The sequence below is a fragment of the Myotis daubentonii genome, chromosome 5 (genome assembly GCF_963259705.1).
Source record: "Myotis daubentonii chromosome 5, mMyoDau2.1, whole genome shotgun sequence".
Lineage (NCBI taxonomy): Eukaryota > Metazoa > Chordata > Mammalia > Chiroptera > Vespertilionidae > Myotis > Myotis daubentonii.
The window spans coordinates 56,570,338-56,596,918 of NC_081844.1; the positions used below are offsets into that span (position 1 = coordinate 56,570,338).

At 35.3% G+C, this 26,581-nt stretch overlaps 1 protein-coding gene across 1 annotated transcript in view; it reads left to right on the forward strand.

The window, feature by feature from the left end:
* IQCM (IQ motif containing M) overlaps positions 1-26,581 on the forward strand; it is a 284,914-nt gene that overhangs the window by 225,376 nt on the left and 32,957 nt on the right. The window contains exon 12 of the mRNA XM_059699526.1: positions 84-245. Within this exon, the coding sequence (XP_059555509.1) occupies positions 84-245 (162 nt within the window). The remainder of the gene's footprint in view (positions 1-83; positions 246-26,581) is intronic.

A 26,581-nucleotide genomic window follows, 5' to 3' on the forward strand; every position in this document is an offset into this window, starting at 1 on the left:
TGCATCCCTTAAAAGAATTACTTCAGGCATTTTGTAAGAAGGTCTAAAAAATTAATATTCCCCTTCTTTTTTTTTTTTTACAGATGACCGTGAAAAATATTCTGAAATCGTCACGATGTCCAATGCTGTTGAAATGTTATTTACACTTTATCCTCCCAAAGGTGCCCATGTGAAAGATAATAGGCGACTTAGGTCAACTTGGCTAAGACCCACAGTAGATGGGGAAGAAGGCTACAAATATATAGGTAAGATACTGAACCATATTATTTCCTTTTATAGTGAAAAAGAAATGATTTTTTATACAACTCTAATTTGTCACTTAGATAATACGAGGTGATACATACTCTGTATAACATTCTCTTTAGTTAAGTATTATACCTGCATTTTAAAAAGTGGTTGCTTTATACTTTGGTGGCTCCACTAGAATAATGGAACCATACTGTGTTCATCTATTCACAGTATGAACACTTGAATTGTTGTTGTTTTAAAGTGATTCTACAAGGAAAGTTGCTATTAACATTCACATATTGAACTTTGTTTAGAAATATCTTTGCTTTTCTCTTCACTAAACTGTTTTCTAAAGTGGTTATACCATTTCATATTCTTCCTCAGTAGAAGCGTGAGAGTTGCAATAGCTCCACAGCTCCATCAATACTTGGATAAATCAGTCTTTCTAATTTTCGTCATTGTAATAGCTATGAATTGGTGTTCCATTGTGATTTAATTTGCATTACTCTCACTGATATTAAGCATCCCTCCATGTATTTGTCATTTGTATATCTTCTTTAGTGAAGTGACTGATCAAATTTTTATCAAGTGTTGAGAGTCGTTTAGTCATAATTGCCAAAAGCTGAAAACAGCACAGATATTCTTCAACTAGTGAATGGATAATCAAAGCTTGTTAAATCTATACAATTAAATACTTCTCAGAAGTGAAAAGGAATGAACTATCCACACAACAACATGGATGCATTTTAAATACATCACATCATGTGAAAGAGGCCTAGCTCAAAAGCTACACATTGATTCCATTTCAGTGACACTTTGGAAGAAGTAAAACTATAAGGCTAGGTGGAGGTAGGCAAAGAGTGGGAAATGGGGGACATCTGTAATCGTGTCAACAATATAAAACAAACAAACAAACAAATATAAGGCCCTGGCTGAGTTGCTCAGTTGATTGAAACATGATTTTGTGTACCTAAAGGTGGCAGGTTCAATTCCTGATCAAGGCACATACCTAGATTGTGTAGTCAATCCCTGGTTAGGGTATGTATGGGAGACAACTAATCAATGTTTTTTAATTTAAATTTAATTTAAATTTCCTCCCTTAACCTCCCCTCCCCTCCCCTTTGCCCCTCCCCTCCCCTCCCTTCCCCTCCCTTCCCCTCCCCTCTCTTCTCTCTCTCTCTCTCTCTCTCTCTCTCTCTCTCTCTCTCTCTCTTGATCATGGCAGCATCACATGGCTCTTGACTAAAAATTAGTCAAAACAAACTATGTACCAAAAACAGTGACTATTACTGTGAATAAAATAAATACAAACTAAAAAGAGAAAAGAATATATATGAATAGCAAACAAGTTAAAAAAAGTTGCCCTGTTATTTACTAGTCATTATTTATTAGTCATTAGGGAAATATAAATTAAACCACAATGGGATACCACTACACACCTACTGTAATGGCTGAAATGAAAAAGACAACAGCACACCAAGTGTTGACAGGGATGTGCAGCAATTGGAATTCTAGTGTTTGCCATTGCAAATGCAAAATGGTAAAAAACACTTTGCAAACTAGTGTGACACTTTCTTAAGAAGTTAAATATATACCTTTTATATGACCCAGTCCTAGCACTTCTAGAAATCTGCCCAAGAGAAAAGAAAGTATGTGTCCATATAAATACTTACGCATGAGTATTTGTAGATACATTTTTGGTAAAAAACCCAAACTAAAAACAACTCAAATGCCCATCTACAGGTGAAAGGATAAACAAAATGTGATGTATCTATGCAAAATACTACTCAGCAATATAAAAGAACAAACTATTGACACTATTGATGCACATATAACATGGCTGAATCTCAAAAGAATTATGCTGAATGAAAGATGCCAGATTTGGGTGGTTTTTTTTTTAAAGAAGTGCAAGTGTATTATTTACATAAAAGTCTAGAAAATGCAAACAAACTAAACCATATGACAAAAACACATCTGTGGATATCTGGGAATGGGGGTTGGGAGTAGAAGTGAGACATGTTGAATTCTAAAATGTGGGGGTAACAAATATTTATGATTTTGATTGTGGTGATGGTTTCATGGATGTACACATATTTCAAAATTCATTAAATTATCTGCGTTAAATATGTGCAGTTTTCATGTGTACTTTAATATAATAATAAAAATAAAGCTGAAAACATAACTTTAAAGATCCAAGAGAGTGAAATCTGTATTTTGAAATCTGGTCAGGGTACATACCTAGATTGTGGATTCAATTCTTGGTCAGGGTACGCACAGAAGACAACTGATCAGTGTTTTTCTCTCACATCAATGTCTTTCTCTGCAAATATTTTTTCAAGATGATCTCTCTTTAAGTTTTAAAACTAGCATTTTATGTATTTATTTGTTTATTAAATCTTTATTGTTGAAAGTATTACATATGTCCCCTTCTGCCCTCCCTCCCCCTGCCCCCGCCACTGATTCCTTCTAGCCTGCCTCCAACACTTGCCCCTGGCCTTCACCACACTGTTCTCTGGGTCCATGGATTATGGATATATGCATGCAACTTCTTTGGTTGATCTCTTCCCACCTCCTACCTACCCCTGTCCTCCCTTCTGGGAAATTTGTATTTTGATAATATTTTTGCAAGATGATTTCTCTTTAAGCTTTAAAACTAGCATTTTAGAACTTACTACAGAGTCACAAATTTAATGCACTCTTATTGGGCCAGTAAATATAAAAGTATATTTAAGTGCTCAGTTCTAATAGATAGCCTAGAAGAGAGGGGAAAGAAAACAAGAAAATTGTAAAAATGAATGTAAAAGTCCTTAGGTTCTATAAAATGAATCAATACTCTGGTTGCAATTATTTTCTCTTTGCAGTTTTCTACCTGAAAATTACCAGAACATGAACCATATCATTTTTTAAAAATTGTGTTCACTGTTTAGAGCCTGTTTGTGAACATTTGGTTCGAATAAAATAAATATAAAGCCTATATGCAAGTGGCATTACATTGTGACTTGAGGACTCCATCTCTGGAGGGTTTAAACTTATGTTTTCCCTTTTTAGCAAGTGACCACCTCTTTGAATTACAGTTGTTATTAAATTGATTGACAGGAGAGTTTGCAGCATTGCCTTGAAAGAGATCCGTCTATTACACAGAGTGCTCTCTGAAACTCAGGAACTCCTCTACTGTAGCATTTCAGTGAAGAGAGCTCTGGGAACTTATTATGTGTCCCAACACTAATACTCCGCACTGTAGGGCCTCCTGTTTATTGATTTCACTCTGTAGACTTAGAAATGTATCATCAGCAAGAACTGAGGAGTAGTTAACAAGGTTACTGAATGCTCCATAAATGGCATGACTTTCTAACAACTTATATAGTTTTAGGGCCAGGCATGCTGTAAAAATATTCAGTAAATTCCATAATCCCTAGCACAGTAGCTTGAATATAACTGGAATGCCACGATCAGCATTTCAAATTGGTTAATAGGCACAAAGTTGTTCTTCTGAATCATATAAAGTTATCATATCATCTTAAACACCCACAATATAAAAAAAATATTTTACATATTTTTTCCAGGAACATTGGCCTTGTCAAACTTATTTTTGGAAAGGCTATCATGGGAAGCTCATCTTTCAACTTGTCTTTGGTCATCCTTCCTTATCCGTTGTCTTTCCTTGACTTCTCCTGGTTTTCTGGCTTGTCTGAAATACACTGAACTTGTTTCTCTCCTCCATAAAGTTTTTGTGACTTTGGTGGATTTTCAACCTGGAAGCTTTAGATTATATTAAAGAACTGGATTTGTTATGGGAATACCTTGAAAGGGGTAGGTCAGCCATTATCTTTCAATGGAATCATTTAGGGAATACACATGAATGATTAAATTATTTAAACTAAGGGTCCATTCTTGATTGAAACCATGTTATTGTAAGTTTTTCTAATTTGTCCACATCCTAAATAATGAGCATAGACCTCTAATTTCCTAGCACTTATTTTTCATATATCATTTACTTGATATAGTAAATTTTCTTTACCTTTATAACATATGGTTATTTAATTTATGTAATTAATACTGGACCTGATTTCCTGGCCTAATCACTGTTTTGTTGCCCGTTGAAAAAAAAAAGTATAAGGTGTCTTTTTATGGCATTGACTTTATTCTGCTGCTTTCAGGCAAGAGCTGATGTGCATTAGCCAAGCGATAATCCCATCTTTAAAAATTGGCAATTTCGCAATTGTCCTTGACAGTCAAGACTGATATTTGATGATCTCCTCTCTTAGAATTTTCTAATTTGCAATATAAGACTTTCTTTTCTTATGTAGCATTCGTTACAGTTGTAACTTTTTCACAATCCACAAAATAAAGGGTATGCATTGATTAATAAGAATCTGTCTTTTCTCTAAAATTGACCACTTAAAATATTATTCCTCAGAAGCCCTCTTTCTAATCCTTAAAGTCTTTGGAATTTCTCTCCAAGTATTTCTGAAAAATTCTAATTTCTTTTAAGTTATGGAACTCAAAATAAGATATGGTAATCAAATATGTTGGATTTATTGTGGATATAACCCAGCTGCTACATGTTCTGCTTTATATTTTATACCTTTAAAAACTTTTTATCTCAGCAGTTACTTAGATTTCTATTCATCATTTTATCCTGACTTGTCCTGATTTTTCCTTAGAATATCAACATTTATTACTCTTGTCACAATGAAGTTGTTTTGAATTCATTCTTTGAGGATTATCCTAATCTGAAAGAAGCTCCATGTATTTTACTTTTTATTTATTTATGGTCTGCTGATGAAGTATCTGCTTGCTTGAGGAAAATAATGTAGTCATTGAAAACTATATTTTAAATTCAACTGGACTTGAAAAGTTTCTTGGCTGTATACCTGTTGCTCTCCCTTTTTACCAACTATAAACTGCCAGCAGCCTTCACTTACATGTTCTGTAATGTCCCTTTGATTTTCTTTGTTAAGGGCATCTTTCTCCAATCATTTGTTAATTAACACTCAGGTTGCTTCCATGTCTTAGCTATTGTAAATAATGCTGCAATGAAAAGGGGGGATATATATGTATATATATTTCATATTCTTTGGGTAAATACCCAGACGTGGAATTGCGGGACCGTACGGTAATTCTGTTTTTATGTCCTTGAGGAACTTCCATACTGTTTTCCATAGTAGCTGAACCAAATTTACGTAGTACATAGTCTTGGCTTTGCTCAACATTTATTCCAACACTTGTTTTTTCTTGACTTTTTGATGCTAGCCGTTTTAACAGCTATGAGTTGATATTGTGGTTTTGATTTGAATTCCCTGATGATTAGTGATTTTGAGCACCTTCCATCTACCTGTTGGCCATCTATATGTCTTCTTTGGAAAAATATCTATTTATACCCACCTACCCATTTTTAAGTTGAATTTTTATTGAGTTGTATATATTCTTTATAAACTTTAGATATTAACCCTTATCAAATATATGTTTTGCAATTATTTTATCTTGTTTGTGTGTGTGTGTGCGTGTGTGTGTTTAATATTTTTATTGATTTTTTTACAGAGAGGAAGGAAGAGGGATAGAGAGTTAGACACATCGATGAGAGAGAAACATCAATCAGCTGCCTCCTGCACACCCCTCACCGGGGATGTGCCCGCAACCAAGGTACATGCCCTTGACCAGAATCGAACCTGGGACCCTTCAGTCCACAGGCCGACGCTCCATCCACTGAGTCAAACCAGTCAGGGCTATGAGTCTGTTTTTATGAAATATCATACTGTTTTAATTATATAGCTTTGTAATATAGTTTGAAATCAGGATTCTGATGCCTTTAGCTTTGTTTTTCTGCAATATTGCTTTGGTTATTTTAAGACAATGGTTTTATACTACTTGTTGTAATATTTTAAGCAAAAAAAAAAAATCAGACAAAAAAAGAGACTGGTTTTATAAAGTGTGATAAATTGGGAAAAGAATATACAATAACAATAATAACAAAATATTATACATTTATATATGCATATAGAATGAATACATAAAATAATTTTAACATGTTATTCTCATTTATATATAATATAAAAGGATATATAAATTATAATTTTATAAAATTCATATATATAGTTTAACATGTTATATAGCAGTTCTTAGTATCTACTACTATTGTTATTTTGGTGAAATGGCATAGTTAACATAAAGTTAAGACATTTTCATAAGACTAAAGGCTCTATATTTTATGTGATTTTCTCATTTCATCTTCATAATCTATATGATATATGCTATTATTGAACTCATTTCGGAAAGGAATCAGTATGTCTGGGAAAGTCTAAATAACTTGTCTGAGGTCATCCAGCTATTGAAGTGGTGCTACCAGGATTTCAGCTCAGACATTCAGCACCTAGAGCAAATACTTACCATCTTATTGTATACTACAATAAATATGGTAATTTATTTAGAATCATCAAGAAAATATTAAATTATAATAAACATTCTTTCAGAATTCAGTGATGTGTGTATAACAAGTTATCTTAATGAAATAATACTTATAGATTTATGTACAATAACAGCATTATAATTACTTCAAATGTTGAAACAATATAAATTCCCAGTAATAGGAGGCTGGTTAATTAATTATGATTCATGAATAATATGGAATTCTGTATGACTATTAAAATTATATTTTGAGTATTTACTTTTAGAGAGATATGGAAAATACATTTTAATGAGGGAAGGTTATAAATAGCATGATGTGTATACTATATTCACATAGTTGCATAAAATGAGTGTAAGAATATACAAATTTTAATCTCTACATTCTGGGAATCCATATAATTTCTTTAACTATTTTAGTGTGTGCCGGGTTTCTAGTTCCAGTATCTAGAAGGGTTCAGGAATCTGGAGAAGGCTGTGCATAGATGATAAGTAAGAGTCCAGAGACTAATAAAGAGTCCAGAGACGAGATGTAATTTTGAAAGGCATTGGGGGTCAGAGGAGCTTAGCTAAAGGAGCTAAGATCTAAGGTCTTAGGTTCTTTCCATCCCCAGGACCCCACGCTTTTTATTACCACAACTTTTCCTGAGGCGAGGCAGAGATATACACTTCAAAGGGTCAGGGTTTGGTACAGAGTCCATTGTCAGAATGGGGAGAATTAGCCTATGGCTGTTCAGGTGTTTGGCCAGTAGGAGGCAATAACATATAGATTAAGATGCCTTTTAGCTGTCTGGCAGCCAAGAATAATCCCTTTTCAGGTTTGGGGAAATGCCTTCAGCCATTCCAACAGGTGACTACATATGTGACTCAACCCTGTTGAGTCCCTAAGTCTCATCAACCTTTTGATGAAACTCTTGAAATTATGACATGCTGGAATTGGTCTCTGGCAAGTGTGGTTGATTTTTCTATTTTCTATACATTGTACACATTTTACTATACATTTCTTGTCCTATCTCATAAAAGAGTAATATGTAAATTAACCATCACTCCACAACAAAGATGGTGGTGCCCATGGTGGCTGGGGCAGGAAGCTGGTGGCGTTGCCCCAGCAACACGAGCCCAGTGTTGGCACCCCGGCCATGTGGAAGGAGGGGACGGGAGGGGCCTCGGGCTGGAAGTGGAAGCCAAGAGTGTGGGGAGCACCAGGAATACTGGGAACAGTAGTTCTGGTGGCAGCCCCTGGACTGGAAGTGGAAGCTGAGAGCACGGGGAGCACCAGGAATGCTGGGAACCGTGGTTCTGGTGGCAGACGTGTTGTGCGGATCTCCTAGAGACTCGAGTGAAGTGAGCCTGTAGCAAGTTACTATTGCGGGTGGGGGAATGGAGGGAAACCAAAGGTGAAAGACATAAGTCAGAGTGTGGAGGAAAAATTAAAAGGAAAATATCCTGCAACTTCTAGAAAATCTCCACCAATGGAGCAAAGAAAAAAAAAAAGAGCTCTATTATTCTGTGAGCACCAAACCAGACTTGGCTGGGGTCTCACACAATTTGCTCATATGATTGCAAAGACAGACAGAAACTTCACTCTTTCATGTACCCAGGCAGATACAATGCACCACCTGCACGTTTTCATGGAAGAGGACTTAACAGCACCGTTTGTTATACACCCTTTTTTGGTAAGTCACCTTTTTGGTGGCCATCTGTGTTAGTTAATTGCCATAATCAAGAGTAAAAATTAAAACTTTTCTATCTCTATGACAAGCAGGTCCTTAAAACTTGGAGCAAGGCAACTATCTATAATAATAAAAGTGTAAAATGAGGGGCAATGAGGCAGGCAGGCAGAGGCAGTTAGGGGTGATCAGGCAGGTAGGTGAGCAGTTGGGGCGATCAGACAGTCAGAGTGGTTAGAGGCAATCAGGCAGGCTGGTGAGTGGTTAGGGGCGAACAGGCAGGCAGGCAGAGTGGTTAGGGGTGATGAGGCAGGCAAGCAGAGTGGTTAGGGGCAATCAAGCAGGCCGGCAGGCAAGTGGTTAGGAGCCAGCGGTCCCAGATTGTTAGAGGGTGCAAGCAGGGCTGAAGGACCGCCCCCCTCTCCCCCCACCCCGTGCACAAATTTCATGCACTTGGCCTCTAGTTTAATAATAATAAAAAGATAAGGAACTTGATAATTTTGAAATTCTATGTGTCTACCATATTCTTTAAAAATAGAAGTTATATCTAATTTTACATTGTTCTTTATATAAGTGTACCTTTGTATTATTTACTTTAATTTTGCTGTGCTAAATTAGAGTGAAAAAATATTTGTCATATCAAAATATAGCTTTTCAAAATAGAAATCAATGAGCTATTTTATAATTTTATTTTTCAAAATTATCTAAAATGATTTTACATTTAAAACTACATTTTAGGCATCGGAAAATATAATATTTTTAAAATATCTCTTTCTCTGGTAGTTCTATAAGCTTTTGAGAACACATTCTCTTTAATTATCCTTATTCCTATTTGTTTCATGAATGTATATATGAAGTATTACAATAGCACTTAAGCCATTTTTCATATTAAAAATAAATACTTTCTTTCATCTTTAATGCATTTAAAGTTATTTTTGTTTATTCTCTCTGGATTTCTTCAAAGATTACTGTAATATGATATGGCCATAATATAGTATGGCACATTTCTTTAATATTTAAAATTTTTAATTTAATAAATAAAATACAATTTAGCCATAATGGAGGCAAAAATTTGAGGTGGGATAAGAGCATTTTTTCAGTCTCTCTACAAATTTTTCTTATTGAGTGCCTGTGTTCAGTGCACTGTGGTAGACATGAGGAGGATTCAAAAGTAAATAAACATCTTTCCTCTCTTGTGTTTATGATTTGGGCTGGGGAAATGAAGCATATGCATAATTAACTACAATAGAAGACATAAAGTGATGAGTAACGTAAAACCAGCGCATACTGAGTTCTCAGTTGCTCTGCTAAGCAGTCTTGAGAGCGAGGGCATAGAAAGGGCTTTGTGGAGAGAAGAGCATGAGCCCTAGTGCAAACTCTAGACATCTTCTAGGCAGAACTGTGAGGCCGCCTCTGAATCATTTCATGCTGGTAGGAAAGGAGTCCCCTCAACTACAGCACTTACAGCACGCACAACTAGCCCTTCTAATAGAATAATTAAAAGTAGTGACTTGTTTACTCAGTAGTAAACACAACTTTGTTATACAGTAATCAATGGCAGTATCCTATACATTGATATTTTATGAATAAACTTAATGTAAAGGTGGATTATAGAAAAGTTGTACAATTGTAAAAAAGGAAAATACTACTGAGAGTTTACTTTCTTTAAGATAATCAGTTACCATTTTGGCATATTTTCTTCTAGTATTTTGTAAAACTATGTGTAACTAGAATAGTTAAGCCCTGAAAGTAACTTTATATGTAATTTTGCTCAGTCCCCTTTTTATTTGTACAGGGAGCAAGCTATTATGTATTAGAAACTGACCATTTGAAATGAAGATCGGGGACACCAAGGCTACACTTAGCTAGCTCAGGGTTGCAGCTTTAATTATAACTGTGGTCATGATTCAGGTTCAGAGTATTATCAGGTAAATGCTCTCTCCTGCTCTCCCCACGCCTCCCCCACCCCCCCCCCCCCGCCTCTCACATACACTCCCACACTACCATACATACACACATGCTTCCCAAATCATCCCGGTTTTTTAATGATATATAAATTTTTCTGGACAAAGTAAGCACTACTATACCTGTCTTTTACTAGTCTTTATTTTTCTTTTTGTTTTTCTTAAGCTATAAATATCCTTTGAATTTTTTCTGAAGAAAAACCTGAAAGAAATACTACTCCTTCCCTCTTTAGCTCTGCCCTGGGAGTAGAGGTGAGGCAAAGGCCTTGAGCTCGGGCTGCCTGGTTCTGCAAAAGTTCTCCCTCCCAGTGGACACAGTGGCTTCCAACCTTTTTGGAAAGCTCTTATTACTCAAATCCTGTTTTGCAGGACTATTTTAAATTCAATTTCTTTTCTTTTCCAATGACACCTATTAAATAGTAGGAAATCATACTTCATCATAAAACCACATAAAATAAAAAATGATCCTTATTATATGTACATTGTGTTTAAGCTGAAAATCACTTCATACCCCTGGGGGGAATGATGATTTCCCCCCTCAAGATGGAAGGATAATGTTTTCACAATACTTTGGAATTTTTATAATTGTCCTCTGTTTTGTTTGACTGTCACTTAAATCAGAACATTTGATAATTGTAGGGAGAAAATGATAAGACTTTCTATTAAAGGTATTCATTATGTTAATCTCAGTTCAAATATAGTTTGCCCAAATTCTGTTTTGATTATATAATATTAGAATAAATTAACCTGTTAAGTAAGCTCACCCTGGAGGGCTTAGAACATTTTAAATGCCTTTAAAGTTAACTTTGGTTTACACAAGTATGTAAATCATGTACTGCTAAAACAGGAATTGTCTTTTCTTCTTAAAGCCTTTAAAATTTGTAACATAGGTAATTTCATATAAATACAAATGTAATTTCATATAATGCAGATATTGTAGACTTAAATTCAACTAATGAATAAGATTAATTAGCTTTCAACTGTGTATATAGTATGAGAAAATAGTGGCTGATGAATTTTTAAAAAATTATAAAGGCTCCCAGGTTTCATTTGGTATGCAAATACCTAGATACTGGACTTATTTAATGAATACATTATCCAAAAACAGTTGTACTTTTATTTTAAAAATGATCTTTGTGGCATGTTGCAAATAATTGAACTCCTCCAACAATTTTAACTGTATTTCCTTAATTCATGCATAGGAAAGGCTCCATGATCATGACTGCCACATATAAGTTTTTAAACACTCATATTACAATTATATACTGTCCATTTTTGTTGGTATGGTCTGCTTTCTTTTTTCAGAGAAAGTTTGACAGATGTCTGTACAAAAATTAATTATCCCATCTCACCTTATTTAAAGAAAAGTTTTACAACTTCATTTATTTATATATTCATTCACTCAATGAATATTCTGTAATGCATATTAAGGTACTATGTACCAAGAATCTGGAGCAATATAAAGACATATGAGAAGCATAGAGCAGGCTGAGCATTGAGTTGATTTCTTTCTAGCCAATATAGGTGAAATAAAAAATTTGCAAAACATATAATGTTTTGGCAATATCAATTACTTGTGCTTTTTAAGATTATGCATGTTAACCTCCATCTGAAAATCTGTCTAATGGGCACCTATTTGATATTATAAGAGTAAAATTTAAAGGCAGAAAGAGGGACAAGTATAGAAGAGATGTGTGGGAGAAGAATTTTATAGTAGATGCTGGTGCCTAATTATTTGCAAAACACCACTATACATGGTCATAGGTATGGGCATAAGTCAAGATAGCTATTTTTATCTTTTTAAAAATTTCTTTTATAATGTACAACCTAAGTATGTTAGTAGAGAAACAGTTTTTTGGTATTTTTTGTTTGTTTGTTTTTTACACTCTAGAATACCCGAGTGCATTCTTCAATGTATACTCACTATATAAGAATTATCTGGTATTTATCATTTCAATTTCTGGCTTTAAGTTTGAGGTAAATTGGAATTCTTTAAAGTCAAAGCAAATCAACATCTGTTTAGTGAACTAGAGCTGTACTCCAGGTACTATATTATTAGGAAACAAAGATAAGAAAATGATTATACTTCATATGTATTGAATGCTTCCTACAGGCAAAACCCAATGCTAAATAATTTACCTAAATTTATTAAAGTAATCTTATTTAATTCTCATAGAAACCCAATGGTCCACTTACCATAATAACACTGAATCATAGAGAGGTAATATACCTAAAATTGCATAGCTAGAAAATGGTATAATTGTGACATGAAACCAGGGCATTCTGACTTTTCAGCCCATGTTTAAAAACATTTAAATAATGTAAGATATTAAACATATTTACCTGTAAAGAAAGAGTAGATCATGCACTGGCTGGCATTGCTCAGTGGTTAGAGTATTGTCAGCTCATGCAACAGAGGGTCACAGAGTTCATTCCCGGTCAAGGGCACATACCTGGGCTGCAGGTTCAATCCAAGACCCAGTTGGAGAATGTGCAGGAGGCAACCGATCACAGTTCCTCTCACATCAATGTTATTGATGTTTCTCTTTCTCCCTCTCTCCCCATGCCCTCTCTTCCACTCTCTATGGAAATCAATGAAAAAATATCCTTAGGTGAGGATTAAAAACAACAACAAAAAAGAGAGAGATTAGAATAAAGGATTCAAACAATACTTCAAAAGCAAGGACAAAACTTATACACAATTATTTGGACACAATTGCTTGTATATTGTATACAGTTACAATATTTTTATTGGCAATTTAGGTGGTGGCAATCAATAAAATGTGTTTTTTGGGGGGGACATTATTAGTTCTTATGGGATAATATCAATGTTATGATTTATTGACTTCTTTCCTAAGAAGAATCCAATATTTTCTCATTAACAAAAACTACTTAAAATTAGAAAAGATAAAGAAGAAAATTTATTTATTTGTTCAATAAATATTTGAATCCGTAAGATCACTATAAACTATGCCACTAAGATATAACTACCATTAACATATTGCTCTATTTTTTATGTTTTGATTTTTAACATAATTGTAATAGGGTATTTAAAAAGTATACACACAAGATTTTAAAATCAGTTTTGCTGATCATAAAAATAATGCATGTCATTGTGGAAAATTTAGAAAATGCAAGTAAATTTTTTTAAAAATCCTTAGAATATCCACTTCCTACAAATAATCTCTGTTAATTTTTGTGTATATTTTATCAATTATATAATGAATTATAAGACATTTTACTAACTATATGCTAGAAACATTAAACACATCTGTGTATATTGAGATTTATCATAGTTAAAACAGGAACAGTTATATGTCTGAATAAAAGATACCTTAAAAATGACAGAAAGATACTATTAACAATGGGACAATTTAGTAATCTTTCTTAATTAAATAACTGTGATTTGGGTCATTCAATATGAATCTAACAGATGCAGATGAGTATCAATAACAATTCTCTATAAAGAATATGACTAATTTGTTTTTCTATGATTTTCTGCTTACGTTAAAGGGAAAAAAATAGTGAAACTCCCAACACAGTATCCAATTGTGTGAATAGTTTAGACATTTAATGAAGTACTGGAAGATAATAGAACTCATTATTGGCTTTGGTAGACTTGAGTGTATATGGGGAATGATCCTCACTTATCCCACAAATATAAATTACTATTCATGTACTTCCACAATCCTCAAGTTTCTATTCTGGCTAACTTCAAAGTGCCTTCATGATAATAAAAAAAAGGTAGAAAGGAAATAGGCAATGTTTTCTTAGCATTTGGCATCTAAACATATACCCATAGCTTTGAACTGGCTCACCTAAAGGGTGAATCACCAGAGAGGAGAAAGAAAGGCATCTCTCTTCTGCAAAGCAGAGAGGGGATGACTCACTTGCACGACTTTAGACTTTGGCTGTAACAGGTTTTATGTACCAATCTGCAACACATCCATCAGAAGTATTCACTGTGATGTACAATAAATTATGCTTCTAATTAAATGTCAGTGGAGTTAAGCTAGCAGAGTGAATCAGCACCCAGAAATATCTTCAGGTAGGACCAGTTCCCTTAGAACTGAAGTGCCCTAAAATACTAGTAACTAGGCTGCACAGTGTCCTGTCCCACTGAAATGTAAATTCACTGCAGTTATGATATGACATGAGGAGATAAAAACCCATGTGCAAGGAGAGGAGCACTGAGGGTATGGATTTCCTGGGAATCTATCCTCCAAGTTTTAGGGAGAGTCCTAAATGATCTTAGCAGTTATTAATCTGGCAAGAAATTGTATCTAAAACAAAATAGATCCAGAGACATAGAAGCATGGAACAGAGAGTGGAATCTCAGAGGAAAGTTGGGGGTGGATGGGTGGGAGGGAAGAGATCAACCAAAGAACTTATATGCATACTAGAGGCCCAATGCACGAAATTTGTGCAAGAGAAGACCTTCCTTCCCCCTGCTGCTGGCACTGACTTCCCTCTGGCACCCGGGACTTGGGCTTCCCTCACAGCCCCGGCTTTGTCCAGAAGGACGTCTGGTGTAATTAGCATATTATGCTTTTATTATTATAGATTATTATAGATATGCATAACCCATGGACACAGACAATCGGGTGATGAAGGCCTGGGGCAGAGATGGAGGTTGGCTAGAAGAGGTCAATGGGGGAGGGAAGAGAGAAAGGGACATATATAATACACTCAACAATAAAGATTTAATTTAAAAATAAATTGTAGATTAAAGGATCTGACATTTCCTGATACAGGGGAAGCATCAAAATCTAAGGACAAAGATCAGGCTGTATAAATGTTCTAACACATAATCCAACTTGATCCTCCTTGAGTTTGGGTTCCAAACTGAATAAGGAAAAAACTACTATACACAACTCTTCCATGCGTGAGTTTTTATTACTCTTTCTATCTGCTAAAGTCTGTCTAAAATAATTCAAAAAAGCCCTAGCTAGTTTGGTTCAGTGGATAGAGCAGATTGAAGGGTCCCAGGTTTGATGCCCGTCAAGGGCACATTGCCAGGTTTACAGGTTCAATCCCCAATAGGGGGTGAGCAGGAAGCAGATAATCAATGATTCTCTCTCATCATTGATATTTCTATCTCTCTCCCTTCCTCTCTAAAATCAATAAAAATGTATTTTAAAGTAAATAAAATAATTCAAAAATTACTGAAGTCCTTACATACCTGTGAAAGTGTTTCTGTTCCCTTCATAAAACTAGAAAGCATATGAGATTCTTGGGTCAAAATCTTTTCCCTCAAAAGCCTATAGCAATTCCTAAGTCATTTTATATACAGGGTGGGACAAAAGTAGGTTTACAGTTCATATGGAAAATAATATAATAATTAATGAGTAATAATACAAGAATAAACTCTGTCTTTTGTGTGCTCACAACTGTAACCCTACTTTTGCCCACCCTGTATTTAGACAACTTTTATTTGAGAAATTTTCAACATACACAAAAATAGAATAGCCTAATGAACCTCATTACCCAGCTTCATTGTTATCAGCATTTTTTTCAGTGTTCAGAACATTCCTTGCTCTCTCCACTTGCTCCATTCTTATTCAAGTCACATTATTTCTAGCATGGTCCATTTAAAGTCTCTTAATGACTTTCTCTTGCCTACCTAACATTCTGCTTTCCACAAAGTCAAAATGGTCTATAACCATGTAAATCAGATCGTGCCATTCCTATACAAAAATCTCCATGCTTTCTTATTTAATTTAAAAATGCAAGATGCTCATCATGGTCTAACAGGCCTTTCTGATCTGCCATTGACCTGCCTCTCTCATCACATCACACCATTCACCCCATGCTCACTGGCCTCCTTTCTTTTGTTCAACTCCATGAAGATTATACCACCCCAAGCCTTTACACTACCTGTTTTCTCCTCATATGAAGCTCTGCTCCAAGATCATAGCAAGCCTCGTTTTTCTTGATATCTAGGTCTCAGTTCAAATGTCACCTTTTTTAGAAAGTTTTCCTAGCCCCCCAATCAAAAATGCTCGCACCAACCCTTCCCGTCCCTCTCCAAGCATAACCAGCTGTTTTGCTTTTATCATGGATCCTATCACCATCTAAAATTATTTCTCTGTTTATGATCCAACTCTTACTTCAAGAACTATGGCTCCTGACCTGGCTGGTGTGTCTCAGTGGTTGGAGCATCCTCCTGTACACCAAAAATTGGTGCGTTCCATTCCTGGTCAGGGTGCATGCCCAGATTGTGGGTTTGATCCCCTGTTGAGGCACTTGTGGGAGGCAACCAATGGATGTTTCTCTCTCTAAAGTCAATTAAAAAGGAAAGAAAGAAAAGAACTATGGCTCCGTGACAGTTGAAATCATGTCCATATGTTCACACCTGGATGCTCCACCTCTAGCGGAGTGGTTCTCAGCACATTAGAATCACCTGAGTGGTATTTAATGCAGTCTGTGGTGGGGTATGAGCATCATTCATTTTTTTCAGACCTCCCAATAGATTCTAAGCCATACTAGGGATTGAGAAACACTGCCTTGTGAAAATGCCTGGCACATGTAAGGTACTCAGTAACTCAGTGACCTTTTTATTTGAACAAATGAAGGAGGACTTGGCTCCTACTTTATAGATGCCATGTGCCAAATTTTCTTAAAAAATTTACTTTGAATGCAGCAATAGATAATTTGTCAGGAATCTGTTATTCCTCTGAATCTTTATGCTCATTCAATTAACTGATTAGGAAGCTTCTAAACTAAATTTATCATCAGACTTTTGCCCAGTCCAGTAATCTTACTGCCCAACTCTCTCATGCATTGAACAGATGAGTTTGTGAAAAACTGCAGAATTTACTACAATTTTGCCTACAATCTTACACAACTTGGGATGGAATATGTTAGCATTAGCCCCTTTCCTGACTTTTTTTTCTGGTGTGGTTGCAATATATGAATAGATACAGGATTAACGTTGCTGTTAAGTAGGGAGATTTAGAAAAGCACATTTGCTGTTGTGAGAATCCAGAAGCCAGGAAGCAGACTAACATCATCCCTTCTTCTAGCAAGGACAGGTCTGCTGCTCCTGCTGTCCTCCTTGTGATCATTTGCATTTATTATGTGATGCAAACAAAGCATGAAAAACACGCTGACCACTGTGCTTATTTCAATAACACTGAGGTAAATAAGAGATAGATTGAAAGACAGATAGACAGCTATCAATAGACATTTTTTCATACTGCTGTATAGAAAACCCGAGGTTAAGGAAATTGTGTCCCACCCAAGATTCCAGTTTATGGTAGATTCCCTTTCATATAGTGGTATCATCAATTATAAAGAATGATGAGCAAGAAATGGTGATTGAGCTTTCTTTACAGTCCAATGACTGCAATGTAATTTTTCTAGGTAACCTCAAAGCTTCAAGCGTTCAAGGCTGTTCCCTGCATGCATTTTTAAGTCTGATGAAAATGTAGTATGATGGCATTTTAATTTGAAGTATCCATTGCTTTTTCCAATATAATTGACGTTTTTAGAAGTCATGTAAAATGAATTAATTTTCAACCAGTTACAAATATTACTGCAAAATATAAGTGGGAAAAATAGAATTATAAAAAAGCAGATATATAAAGTCCACAATATAAAATATAATCTTATGATATTTGATACAAATTATTTCTACAGAATCTACAGAAAATTTTTTTCCTTGCTTCAATAATTCTTATATTTGTAGTTTCTTCCCTGTGGCTTATTGTCCTATGAGCCCATGAACATTTTTGTCTATTTTATTAAAATTTATAATTGAACCCTCTGATTATTGTTCTATAAATATAAGAAAAAATTCTTAAATGGCACTATTTATGTTAGAGTGAGAAGTCCAGTTTTGGACTATTTTTTATTTATAAAAATTAATGGCAAATATTAATTACACATTTTAGAAGTACCTACAAAATATAGTAAATTCTAATGGGGATTTTAAAAGGGAAAGGGGAAAAATAAAATGAAATTATTAATTTGTATATAAGAAGAATAATGGATACACTTCTAGTGCCTCGATGATTATTTATTTCATTAATCTATGGTTCTGTGTATGCATTTTCACAAGACTGTGTACTAGTATTTCCTTGCCAACACTATGTTTCCCTTATATTGAGACTACAATGAATGGACCATGAATCAGAGACTGAAATTCAGACCCCAGCATTATTATATAACACAGAAAAACTATTACAGTGAAAGCAAATCCCTTTTTCTGGAGATAATTTGAGGTATCCGTTTTGGACAAAATCATCTCTTGTGACAAAGACACAGTAGTATTGGTTGAGTACTTTAGTGATATTCAGAATTGATTGGAGCTCTATATCCTTAAGTAGTTGGATGAAATGAGAATGTTCTGAATTTAATCATTAATTACTCTTAGTCCTCCCTTAGGAAAACATTCATTATAAGATAGGACTTGATAAGGTAGGATAGGAGTTTTAAATATGAGAAAAAATAAAAAGAATTACTATGTGTGGCATTCATCATCTTTTAAAAATGTGCATATTTTCAATAATTGGATCGCAGGTAAGACTTTGCATTCATACTTGAGCTTGAAAATGTTTTTATAACCTGCCAGGAGGAAAATTCTTTGCTATGGCTTCACTGAACACTCATTAATTTTGTAACAGAAGAGGGGAGTTGATAGCAATTTTGCACCTATCTGCAGATGTATGAAATGTTTAGTCATTTTAAGGTATGAAAATCTCACTTGTCAACATTTCACTGAATTTAACAAAACTGCTTAGTTTCTATAAGGATAATTTAGTGTTTAGTAATCACAGGCATTGAAATTCTCTGTTAATGAGGCTGATTTAAAAATGTTAGCATCTAAATAATCTATATTTCTATTTTAAAATATTTTAAAAACATAGAGAAATATAGAGGATGATAAAAAAGCCACTTATTCAGTAAATTTTGTTTATATACTTCTCTTTTCTCTCTCTCTCTCTCTCTCTCTCTTCTCTCTCTCTCTCTCTCTCTCTCTCTCTCTCTCTCTCTCTCTCTCTCTCTCTCTCTCTCTCTCATGTCTTTGCTTTCCTTAACAAGTCTCGATTTAAAGCCTGTGGAGGTAGAGTTCCCTGAGAAACTGTGTATATATGGTTCTGAGTAGCCCTGGCAGATGGATAGATAGAACCTCAGCGTGGCCCTGGCACTTCCGCTCCCCACCCACAGGGCATCTAGTTGGCCTTCGGTCTTTGCTCCAGGTTTAACCCAGGTTCTTAGCTCTTTGGCTCCAGTGATGGAGGCTTCATCTCATCTTCTTGACCAATGTTTTCCATTTTCAATAGATTCTCCTCACTTCTCCCTGAGATAGTCTCCTGTTTTGTTTTTTGTTTGTTTGTGTTTTTTTTAATAAGGTGTGTTTTCATTGATTTGAGAGAGAGAGGAACGGAAAGGGAGAGAGAGAAACATCGATGTGAGAGAGAAACATTGATTGGCTGCCTCCTGCACACACCGTACTGGGAATCGAGCCCCCAACCCTGGCATGTGCCCTGACCAGAAATCAAATGGTGACCTGGGATGATGCTCAACCAACTGAGCCACTACAGCTAGAGCCGTGAGTTAGTCTCTTGAAAAAAAAGAAAAAGAAAAAGCTGATAGCCTCATTCCCTTGTTTATGAGTCTCTCTTGTATTTTCATTGCCTAAGGAAGTAATTTCTAAAGTTGGGTGCATAGGCCAAGAATGATACATTGGGGTGGGAGAAGAAATCTCAGGAGCTAGGTGTTATTTTTTTATATTCTACTTTTGAAATTAGTGCTTTTAATGTGTGTTTTATAATGTGCATATACATTTCTCTATATATAAATACATATGAATATACTGGGGATTCTTGATAATAGAGATACACACTGAGAGATTATAGAGACCACTGGCTTAGATAACAAATTCAAGCTCCTTCATAGTCTCACCCCAACACTTTCTCCTCCATTTCATAAGCTGCTGTTGCCCTGACCGCTTTGGCTTAATGGATAGAGTGTTGGCCTGTGTACTCAAGGGTCCTGGGTTCGATTCCGGTCAAGGGCATGTGCCTTGGTTACAGACACATACCCAGTGGGGAGTGTGCAGGAGGCAGCTGATCGATGTTTCTTTCTCATCGACGTTTCTCTCTATCCCCCTCCCTTCTTCTCTGTAAGAAATCAATAAAATATATTTTTTTAAAAAGCTGCTGTTTTCCTAACTCCTCATGACTCTGAACTTTTTAACTTTTCCTGGACTTGCTTCAGCATAGGTTCCCTCTTACAGAAAATCCCTGTTCTCTTGATTGGGACCCCTCCCCCCTTCACATATATCAACTAAGTCCAATGGCACATGGTATGAAACATTAATATTTCTTCAATCACTTCATCCCTGAGTTCCCACAGCCCCTTGTTAAGACATTCTGTAAACATGAGACACAGTACAGTATAATATTGATGTACTTATAGCTGTTCCCCATATTCTATTTTGAAATACATGTGGGGGATTCATTTCTTATTCATTTTTACATCCACAGTACCTACTCACTGTTTGGCACATCAAGGTGTTCAATAAGTACTTTGGAATAAGTGAATAGAAATGTGGGCGTGGATTACAGAGCTACTACTGCTGCTGCTTAAAACCAACACTAAGGCAAATCAATATATGGCTTTAAATGTAGTCAGTGTACAATGACTCAAGGGAGATTTAGAATGCAATGTAAGAGGAAGGTGCCATTCGGGAGGGCTCTAGGTATCCACAGCTGGACTTTCAACCGTCAAAAAATAAATACATATTATAATTTAAATACTTTGCAGGAGGAAACCTCATTGGTCTTGTTATTTTTAAGTCTTGAGGAATGTCTTTGGCCTAGAGTGCCTTGCGCCTGCATTTCCTTCTTTGTCATAGAACTAAAATACATAACTTTTAGACTATTATATCTATTGTGTACCTCCATTGAGTTACTATTCTATTCACCAAGACAAGTTGCAGACTGACTAGCTAAATAATGTATATCTGTGTATACATTTATATGTATGAGGTAAATTTTATATTTATTAAGGTATATATGATGTATAGGAAGAAATATAAAAATATATGAAGTTATCTATAAAAGACGTCTGTATATTTTAACTATATAATAGTAATAATAAATATGTCTTAATTAGTTGAGTCCTTGGGATCTGAAGTAGAGAACAATAGGACAATCTGTGTCCAATCTCACCTACCTCACCACTAAAATAAATTGTGTTTTTGGGGACAATTTATTTACTTTCCTCTGTATCAGTTTTATTATCTCTAAAATAAAAATTTTGAAAGGAGTATTTTGTGAATTGAATAATGTAAGATATTTAAGTAACATTACAAAGAGGCTGATAAAAATACCAAATTGTTAGCTACTCTCCTTATTCTACTAACTAATAAACATAACTACTGTTTTTAACCTAATAAAACAGATCTTATGGTGATCTAGAAACATATTAACCTAATGAAAATAATCTCACAAATTCCTTTACTTTTTTCAATAAATTTTATTTTTCTCTATGGTTAAGACATGGTTTACTTTTTTCAGCCTCTGTTGAAGCTGCCACTTAAATTTCCATCCCAAAATACAAGTGAGTGCATAAATACAAATCACCTAAAAGAAGGCTTGACACATAGTGAGCTCTCAAAAAAATGTTAGCTATAATTGACTTTTCTACTGACAGATTTTAACCTATTTTCCATGACCACAATATGTAGTAAAATACAAACATATTTTGAACTGTTAAACAATTATGTTTTCTTCAAAAGAACTGTACTGAACAGAATCTGTATTTTGTTTAAAAACACAGGAAAATATTAATCATTTAAAAATGACATTTGAAAAACATATTGTAGGGGAAAACTGCTCCTAAATACTCCATTGAAAGTGAAAGATCGAGGAGACATGCATTTTATAAATTTAATTGGCTATTTCAGTAGAGGTGCTACTTTGCAAATTTTAATGAGCTTCAGTTTCTTTGAAAAGATCATTATTATAAACAAGACACCCATATCCATGGCAACAGGGAGGCTACCACTTAGCTTTTCAAACATACTTAGTAATTATTTTTTTTCCATTTTCCCCATAATTTAAAACACCAATAAAAAAGAGTTTTGCTCATTTGTTCACCAGGGTATTTTACATAATTCCAATAAAAATTCTGGTGACTAAATCAATAAAGTCCACTTTGTTGCAGGGTTGAGAATAGGTCATTAGTCTACAGGAACTATTTTCCAGAAGTAAGATAGCTTCCTTAAGATGGTCAATTAAAGCCAAAAAATTTCCCCTTCATCAAATTTTCCCAGATAAAGATAGAGGTCAGACTTCTCTAATTTTAGGCTACATGTCATTGAAAATAGCTCTTTTACAGTGAAGATATAGGAGCAATTTAACTGCTTAAAAAAATATATCACAATGTGAATGCTACTGTTAATATCCTTGGTTTTGATATAAAAATGCCAACTTTCCATGACCAACTCGTTGTTTACAAATTACAAAATGATTATATCTCTTTCTATCTATCTATCTATCTATCTATCTATCTATCTATCTATTGAGTGGCCAGATTATTATGACCACCCCATCAGTACTTCCTTGGACCTCCTTTTGCCTTCAATACTGTGCTGACTCTTCTTGGCATTGACTCCACGAGATGTTGAAAGGTGATGCGAGGAATCTGACACCATGCCTGATGAATAGCACTGTCCAGTTCTGTGAGATTTGATGGTTGTGAAACCAGCTGCCTGATGGTTCTTTTAACTTCGTCCCACAAATGCTCAATTGGATTGAGATCTGGTGATTGTGGGGGCCACCTAAGCAAGGTAAAATCTCCCTCATGTTCTTGAAACCTCTCCTGCACAATACGAGCACAGTGGCATGGCGCATTGTCTTGTTGGAAGAAGCCATCTCCATTGAGATAGGCCATCAACATGATAGGATGAACTTGATCAGCAATGATACTTAGGTATGTTGTGCTATTCGGACATTTATAATGGTCTGGCCCTCTAGCAACTTCAGCACAAAATTACAGCTAATTTGCCTACAAATGTCAGGTGGTCATAATAATCTGGCCTCTCTCTCTCTCTCTCTCTCTCTCTCTCTCTCTCTCTCTCTCTATATATATATATATATATATATATATATATATATATACACACATATATATATAAATTTACTTTTAAATATTATGCTGTATATAATATACTATGATATATAATATGGAAATATCCTATCTGAAAATATTCTTAGTATCTTTCCATCCATCCATTTATCTATCATGTACCTTTAGAACTTCCCTACAAAAGGGAAAGCCTATTTAATAATTTAGGGCCAATTTTCATGCTATATAAATGTAGCACTATAAACTGTGGTAGTTAATACCGTGATTTCAAGGAGTGCTAGGGTGCAAAAGCCTTTTGATGCCTTGTAGCTCTGCAGAACTGGGCCCTTTGGAGGACTGTGATGTGCAGTGTGAGTAGGGCCAGCCTGCAGGGGAGGCACAGCCCCATGAAGTGCTATTGCACTGCCTCCTTACCCTCTGCGTGTTGCTTCTCTATTAAGGAGGCGTGTTCTTCTTTTAGAAAAAGGGTGGAGGGTTTTTATAAACAGGAGGAGGAAAGAACATGAACATTTTCAGGATCCCAGATCAATAAGCAACATTCAGAGCTATTCAGAGCTATTCACAAGCCCTTTAACACATGATTCTTTTTCCTTTCTCTTTCTTTCTTTTTTTTTTTTTTTATAAAGAACAGCTACACCCTGCCACCACACAAATTTCTAATTGACTTTAAGAAGGAATTTGGTGAATAAACATAAAAAAAGTTTTATGCCATCTTTTGTTCTATTATTTCCCTTTGGCCCTCACAAAATGGAACAAAAGCAACCCCATGATTTTTCTTTGTGCAATGCCAGAATGATAATTGCCGGACTATTTGCCACATCCTATGACTCAGTGTGCACCGTGGGGAATGCCAGAATGTCTGAGTGGAGACCATATTGGTGTGGGCCATGGATTTCTGGGCTTTGGAGTGACTGGCAGGGATGACAGTCTGACCCCTGCCAGGGCTTTCAATACTTCAATCACACGCGCCTCCTTGGACTCATCCTGGAGTCATTTGTAATGTCCTCAGAGGCCCCATCTTTCACTGACCTTTTGTGAGTGTCTTGGTAAATATTTTCTGATCTGGCTTCTTACCCATTGGATCATTTCCAAGGGCCTGGAAATGGCTCGGGGCCTCTGTTGGTATGGGAGCCCATCCTTCCTCCAGAATGGCAGAGAGCAGCATTTCTGCCATCTTCAGGAGGGTTGAGGAAAGTTATTGATCACTTAAATAACTTCACCTCATTTAGAAAATAAAAGTAGCTGCAGGAAGTAATTTTGTCAAATATTGTGTTGTGTGCACATACCTGACCAGTGTTTAACAGCAAGGCTGGAGCGAGGTGCGGTTTTTCGTGAATGGTGTGGAAGTAACCTTCCAGACGTCCTTGCCGTTCTTTCATATTCTTCCTGGTTAGCCTGAGTGCATCGACTGGGAGCAGCATTATCTGAAAAACTAAAATTTCAATATAGAAAAGCCTCAAAGAATCTTAAAAACTTTTTGTAAATGAATATTCAATGTTATATGCATGCACACATGCACAAACACAAACATACTGAGGATAATAATCAAAGATGTACTTGGAAGTTAATGGGACATTAAATATAAACACATTTCTGAGTTCTTTAAGACTCACCTTATGCTAAACTATCAAAGAATAGGCCTGGTTGATGTTGCTCAGTGGTTGAACCTCAACCTATGAACCAGGAGTTCATGGTTCCGTTCCTGGTCAAGGCACATGCCCAGGTTGATGGCTCCATCCCCAGTAGGGGGCATGCAGGAGGCAGCCAATCAATGATTCTCTCTCATCATTGATGTTTCTATCTCTCTCGCACTCCTTTCCTCTCTGAAATCAATGAAAAAATATATTTTTTTAAAAGTATCAAAGAATAGGAACTGAGTGACTACTAAAATCATTTCTTATAGTTTCCTGGTTTCTAACAGGAATTTCTTATATGATAGGAAACAAATGCATTCAAAGGTTAAGTATGGATGACTTCGCATATCCATTTAGGAGATGCCACCCAGAGCTTTGAGGATGGCATATCTTATACCTCTTATCTGCATTTATTCTTCATAAATTATTTTGTAACCAGACTACTTTAAACATAATAATCATCTATTGCATGCATACATTATTCATTTTCCTTATTACTCCATATGTCATAATGAGTTGGTCTGATTTTAAATAGAAAAATGCCTACTTTTCCAGGCTCTGTCGAGAATTAAGTATTTCATGCAATCTAATTTTCTAGATAACTGAATTCTACCACAGAAGTATCAATTTTTAAAACATAGTCACAACTTCCATAATTCCAGGCATTTATAAACAGAATACTTTGAACATAAATCTGTTTGTGTATGTGCAATTATTTTGAATTTAATCATAACACAGATTCTACGTTGGCTTAAAGTCATTCTTTTTTTTTTTCACCTGACTCTTAGAATACAGACCAAAATTGTTAATATGGACTGTAAACCCCTTGCCTCTTTCTCCAGTTTCAATGTACATTGTGTTCTCTGCTGTTCTCATTGCTTTATTCATCTTAGTGGTCTTAAATTTCTTGCTCTTACCATACTTCTTCCTACCACAGGACCTTGGTGCATGCTATTCTTTCTACCTTGAATATTTTCCTTAATTCTTTACTAGATAATACTACCCATCCTTCAATTCTCAAGTCAAGTGTCACTTTCTCAAAGAAGTAATTTCTTTTATTACTATTTTTTTTGTTATTGAATTTATTGGGGTGACATTGGTTAATGCAATTATATAGGTTTCAAGTATAAAGTTATATACTATATCACCTGTATATTGTATTGTGTGAACACCACCCCCAGTCAAGTCTCCTTCTATCACCACTTATCCCCCCTATACCTTCTTCTACCTCCCCCACCCCCTTTCCCTCTGTTAATCACATACTGTTATCTGTGTCTACCAATCTTTTTTCTTTAATATCTTCACCCTGTCTAAATATGGGCTCAAAACTATACCCTAGCTTTTATCACTACATAGAGCTTATATTAATTATTTCCCTCTGTAGACAGTGAGTTCCACAGAGGTAGAGACCTTGTCTGTCTTGCTCACAATTAAATAGCTCAGTGCCTGGTATAGTGCCTGGCTCAAGGTAGAGCATGAATTTTTAATGGGGGTGATATTGCCTTCAAGGGGACAAAACTTTGTTTTTGGAAAATGAAAAAAAAAATCTTAGATATCACAATGACTTAAGACATTCCAAATG